Source organism: Olea europaea, unplaced genomic scaffold (genome assembly GCF_002742605.1).
Source record: "Olea europaea var. sylvestris unplaced genomic scaffold, O_europaea_v1 scaffold635, whole genome shotgun sequence".
NCBI lineage: Eukaryota > Viridiplantae > Streptophyta > Magnoliopsida > Lamiales > Oleaceae > Olea > Olea europaea.
In genome coordinates this window covers 378,086-384,250 of record NW_019264714.1, presented here as the reverse complement: position 1 = coordinate 384,250, position 6,165 = coordinate 378,086, and the positions used below count along the sequence as shown (strand labels likewise).

General features: G+C 39.0%; 1 protein-coding gene across 3 annotated transcripts; it reads left to right on the top strand.

Annotated features, from left to right (window-relative positions):
- Positions 1-3,839: 3,839 nt before the first annotated feature.
- On the top strand, positions 3,840-6,145 carry LOC111389940 (probable protein phosphatase 2C 9). Of its 3 annotated transcripts, none has more exons than XM_023014925.1 (4): positions 3,840-4,072; positions 4,213-4,318; positions 5,272-5,511; positions 5,718-6,144. In XM_023014925.1, exons 2-4 carry the CDS (start codon positions 4,280-4,282, stop codon positions 6,042-6,044), a joined length of 606 nt encoding a protein of 201 aa, XP_022870693.1. In that variant the 5' UTR covers positions 3,840-4,072; positions 4,213-4,279; the 3' UTR covers positions 6,045-6,144. The 3 variants fall into 3 exon arrangements, with proteins under 3 accessions (XP_022870693.1, XP_022870695.1, XP_022870694.1); XM_023014927.1 differs by having other exon boundaries at positions 3,844-4,072; positions 4,224-4,318; positions 5,718-6,145; XM_023014926.1 differs by having other exon boundaries at positions 3,844-4,072; positions 4,175-4,318; positions 5,718-6,145.
- Positions 6,146-6,165: the final 20 nt, after the last annotated feature.

The following is a 6,165-nucleotide window of genomic DNA, read 5'->3' as shown; positions in this document are numbered from 1 at the left end:
TTCCCTGGTTCGTTAACAGGAGTAGCTTTTTCCTGGTTCATCAACTTGCCAGCGAACTCTGTTCAAACATGGCAACAATTGGAATAGTTATTTCACGCTCAGTTTTATAAAACTGAGTCTGAAGTCACTTTGGCTGATTTGGCGAATCTACGTCAAACGCCAAACGAATGGGCAGAAAGTTTTCTCCAAAGGTTCAAGACAGCAAGAAGCAAGTGTTTTGTACCTCTGCCCGAAAAAGAATTTGTCAAAATCGCTCAGGGCTGCTTGAGCTTTGATTTAAAGAAGAAACTCCAGGACAAGGAATTTCCTGACCTTTTCCAGTTGAGTGCGAATGTGATTAGGTATGAACGACTGATAAAAGAGGAAGAACAGATGAAAAATTCTAGTAAAGAGACTTATTACAAAGACCCAAATTTTGATGTTCATACCATCAGTGACGAGTCATACGACCAGGCCGAAATGTGTTTGGCCGAATTGGTCAAAGGAGATACGTATACTTGTCCCATAATGGCCAAGCCTAGACCATCAGACAAAGATGAGCTCATAAAAGATGGAAACATAAAGGCTAGAACGTTCTCGTTCGATGTAACCAAAGCTGACCTTATATTTGATAAATTATATAGGGATAAGCAGATAAAGTTGAGCGATAAGCACAAATTGCCAAACCCTGAACAAATTAAGAGTAAAAAATATTGTAAGTGGCATAATGCATGGTCACATTTGACTAACAATTGCTTGGTTTTTCGCCATGTATTGCAGGATGCTATTGAATCAGGATGAATTACGTTCGACGATAAGAAAAAGATGGCAGTGGATGAAAATCCTTTTCCACAGCCACTTGGAGTAAACATGGTGACGTCTGGATTCAAAAACAAGTTGCCAAAATTTAAGTTGGTCATAGATGATGGAGAAGAGGATCCTAGACCACATTCCAGTGTCTTTGAACGAATCAAGGGGAAGAACCAAAAATGGACGAAGACGTCCTGTGTGCAAGATGTAAAAGAGAAATAAATGGCAATACGGAGAAACCAGGGATATGGCAGCATCCCCATCGCCCTACCTTCTTCCCAAACATTCAGCTTGGTAGAGGGCGAGGTACATCATTCTATAGAGGACCGCCTTTTGAGAGGCAGTTCAGGCCAGCAGATAATGGAAGAACATTCAGGCCGCAACCTCGCCGGCCAAATGTATGACATTCATTCCAGTATAATGCAAGAAGGGCAATACCCTTCGATGAGATGACTAGAACCCAACAAAGGCGTTTCCAACGAAACTATAGACGGATGATGAGGCAGCAACAGGGAGTGCCACATCCTAAAGCGCCTAAACTACTCAAGGTAGCCAATCAAAATGTCCTCAAAGATAGTGAAGAGACCGGTACAGATGAATCAATGAAGGAACTGCCAGAAACTTCTTCTGGGAGATCAAAATTTGAGCGGGACAGAAGGGATGGAGAAGATCCAAATCAGCCCCTTACCATCCAGTTTGGTACGTTACCTCCTATCGTGGCCAATAATTACTTACTGGCCAATGAATTCAAGAATAAAGAAAAAGAAGAAGAGAGGGAGGACAATGAAGGAGAAGCTTGCGTGCTGGTATGTGAAGAAGGCCTGCCTTCTAGAGAGGACTATAACGATGAAGAGGACGATGGGATGACAGACATGGAAGAAGAAATCGACCTAGAAGCAGAAGGAAGAAAGAGAGGAATATCGCGCAATACTCTGTTGAAGCAACTACATCGATAGGGAGTTCGCGAAGTAGACTTGTTAGGAGAACCATTTGGGCGTCCTTTCGATTTCTACATACTGTACGGGACACCCAAAAGGAAGAAGAGAGTGCCTCGCTCTGAAAAGTATGGGTCACCTCCAAGAATAATGCCCCCTCCCACATGTTGGGTAACTGATGAGGAAGCATTAAAAAAAAGTAAGAAGGAAGTTCAGGAGACAGAGGATCAATGCGATATACTGCACGTCGACTTATCACAGGGGGATAATTCGACAGAAAACAAGCAGGAAGTAGAAATAGAGACTGCCGAAAAGGTTATTTTTAAATGGCCAGCCATGAAATTGACTAAACACTTGAGGCCATTATACGTTAAAGCTCTAGTTAACGGCGTCCCAGTGGCAAAAGTGCTTGTCGACAATGGAGCAGCTATAAACACCATTCCATCTAGGATGATGAGGAAGTTCGCAAAGATAGAGGGTGACATGATTCCTACAGAAGTCATCCTCACGAGCTTCAATGGAGGAGCAACTTCAGCTAAGGGAGTTATGCCATTGGACATAACTATAGGGACGACTACTAGGACCACTGTCTTCTTTGTAATAAATGGTCCTACTAGTTACAATGTGCTAATAGGAAGAGATTGGATACACGAAAGTCGCTGTATACCCTCATCGCTCCATCAATGCCTGATCTTTTGGAATAACAAAGGCGAAGCAGAGGTGGTACAGGCCGATCATAGGCCTTTCGTCGCAGAAGCAAACTCGGTGAAAAAGTTCATGTACGAAGGAAACTATGGACCTGTCAGGGTGGTACAAGATGGGAAGAAACTCAAGTTGTCGCGCAAAGCGAAGAGCCATTTTTAGTGGACGCACTCACTGAAATGTTCAGACAGATGAGGCCAAATATAGTGGCCCTGGAAGATCCAGTAATTGGCAAAAGAATAATCAAGGAGTCATGAATGAATTCTAAGTTACGAAAGCAAATGGCCGACATTCAGGCCTTCAAAGCCAGACTGATGGCTTTCAATAAGGAATGCAATGACAAGGCGAAAGAAGAGACAGCCCTAAAAGCGCTGAAGGACAAGTTGGCAGTATTCAAGTTAGAATAAAACATTGGCCGAGAAGTCAACAAAGTGGACTGTTTAGAAGAAGAAGTACTTACAAGGGAACTGGACGATGAAGTAATGCGGATCGTCAAACCTGGATATGCTCAAGCACAAGACCCTCTGATCAAAGTAAACATTGGCAATGAAGGAGAAGATCATCCAACATTCATCAGCCAGATGCTTGATCAAGAGGTTAGTAATAAATTAATCGCTTTGCTAAAAGAATACAAAGATTGTTTTGCTTGGGAATATGAACAAATGCCTGGTTTAGATAGAGACTTGGTGGAACATAGGTTACCAACTAAGCCTAATTTTAAACCTCATAGGCAGCCTCCTAGACGTTTTGCTCCCAATTTACTCCCTGAAATCAAGAAAGAGATAGAGCGATTATTGAAAGCAGGTTTTATAAGAACAGCTAGATATGTCGAATGGTTGTCCAATATCGTGCCAGTATTAAAAAAGAATGGTAAACTAAAGGTGTGTATAGACTTTAGGAATTTAAACATAGCTACACCCAAAGATGAGTATCCAATGCCCACGGTGGATTCTTTAGTAGACTCGACTGCCGGACATGTCATGTATTCTTTCATGGATGGGTATTCAGGATACAATCAAATTTATATAGCTGAAGAAGACATACACAAAACTGCCTTTAAATGCCCTGGGTCTCTAGGATGTTTTGAATGGGTGGTTATGCCTATCGGCCTAAAAAATGCAGGGGCAACTTATCAACGGGCAATGAATTTAATCTTTCATGATATGATAGACAAGTTTGTTGAAGTATATGTAGATGACATAGTAGTCAAGTCCATTAAAGAAGAGGACTATTTCGAACAGTTAAGATGTTCGTTTGAGCGAATGAAGCANAAATAATTTATTTTCATTTCCAACTCAGAGTTGACTGACTCAGCAAGGTCAAAATCAGAAGTATTCAAATTTCCATTTTTACCCCTGTCATCCAGTTGCCCAAAGGGCAAATACCGACTTCTTCAATGGCCAAAGCTGTTACAAAAGTAAATCCCAGTTATTTTACCCCAAATCTTTCTATCAATAATTTAATAATTTGCATTATAATATAAGAAATCTTTTAGTTGTATAAAAAGGGGTCTCAAGTGTTGTGCTTTCTTGTCTCTATTTTGTTCGTCGATGTCATTTGTTTATTCAATTGTTTGTGCGGAGAAGAAAAAGGCAGTAAACACGTAATATACGCTACAAGCTAATCGATTTAGCGTATTTGAATTAGTAAGTTGGATATTTCCCTGATTTCCCGTTTCTTGGTATTCTTGAATATACTAGTTTGATTGAAGAGTATGTAGCAGTTGAAATTTTTTTATGGGATAATAGGTTTTTCGAATTTACGAGTATTGATGGTGGTTAAACAGTTTGATCACAGGACTGCAAAGTGGTGGAAGTTGGGATTTGGAGAAAAGTGGTTGTGCAGATTTTTTAATGGGCAAATTTTGTTGTTTTAGCTCTGCTTGTGTTCAGGTAATCTTGGGTTGTCTTTATAAATTTTTATATCTATTGTTTGCTGTTTTGGCTTATGTATAATTTTGATAAACTGGGCATAACTTTACGGAATTATATAGTTACGAAAAAGTGTTTCGTATTACCTTTTATGCATATTTGGTAAGGTGGACAGGGTAGCACGGGACATTATAATAAGGAATAGAAGTATGAATCTTGTTTGATTGTACTATCCTATACTGCATGGTACATACTAAACATGCCCTTTGGGTTATTATTGCTGCTCACACCAATTTCAGCTAGGATTGTGATTATTGCAAAATTTGATAGCATACTAATTGTCATATTCACCCCGTGAATAGAATTATTGGTACCCCATGTCACTCTTGGAATTCTAAGATGATAGGTAACATTTGATTGACTCAAAGCTTGATTCCTTTGCAATCATAGTAAGTGTAAACATCTTTCATTTCCTTTCATGTTGTATTGGGATCATGAAACCTTAATTTATTGCAGGAAATAATAAAATTTCAAGATAAAGGGTTTCTGTAGGATAAAAAGAAGATACCGGAGTCTATGATGTAGGTTTTATAGATATTGTAAGTTCTAATTCTACTTCAAGGCTGTTGTAATAATCAAAGCAGTGAAACAATAATGAGATTGTCACAATGATTATGTGAAATTGGGCTAATGGGAAGTTCCATTTTTTTTTATATCTTTGCATGAATTAATTTAATGAACGCAGCATCTCGTCATGTATACTGACAAAGATTGTGAGAAAAATTACATGCACACCGACGCATAGTTAAGCGCTTGGTTTCTTTGGCCAAAAGTTTCCATATGCAGATTCTTTCCTTTTTGTGTGTGTAAATTTGCTAGTGCTGATGTTCCTGATTCTTTTTCTTTTCTCTTAATTATGAATAAATGTTTTCATAAATGAAGTTTTCATTTTTCAATCTCCTCTCCCAATTCAGCGTTCAGAATCTCAATCCTCTAAAAGCTCAGGCTCGGGGAAAAACCGTGAGGGTCAAATCAAATATGGTTTCACCTTAGTGAAAGGAAAAGCTAGTCATCCCATGGAGGATTACCATGTTGCAAAGTTTACACAGATAGACAGACATGAGCTTGGACTATTTGCGATATATGATGGCCATATGGGGGATCGCATTCCTTCATACCTGCAGAAACATTTGTTTGACAATATATTAAAGGAGGTACAGTGTTATAAAATATAATGGTTCTATTTCATGATTTGGATGTCGATAAGGTTAACATTCTTGGCATGTTTGGTAAGGAGGATGCCAGTCTTAATGAAAAGAAACTAAAACTTGTTCTCGTATTGTGTAGTCCTGTTGAGCATTGTGCACTAAACATGAACTCAGGGATGCCTTTCTCATATATGTTGTTTTTACTTTTCCAGGATGAGTTTTGGGTCGATCCAGGAAGATCAATGTCGAAAGCGTACGAGAAAACTGATCGTTCAATTCTTTCCGACAGTTCCAATTTGGGGCGAGGTGGGTCCACAGCTGTCACAGCCATTCTAATAAATGGCCAAAAATTATGGGTCGCTAATGTGGGAGATTCACGAGCTGTTCTTTCAAGGGGAGGTAAGGCTACACAGATGACCATAGACCATGAGCCCGGTATTGAACGGGGTAGCATTGAGGGCAAAGGAGGTTTTGTCTCAAATATGCCAGGTTTGTCTTCCTTTATTATTATTATTATTATTATTTTTTGGGAAACCTGATTAACTAAAATTGATTATAAATTTCCCATAAGGAAAAATAACAATTTCTATCTTGATAGTTCACTGTTTTATGCTCTGAGAGAAATATGTCCAAAAAAAAAAAAAAAAAAACTCTTTTTTA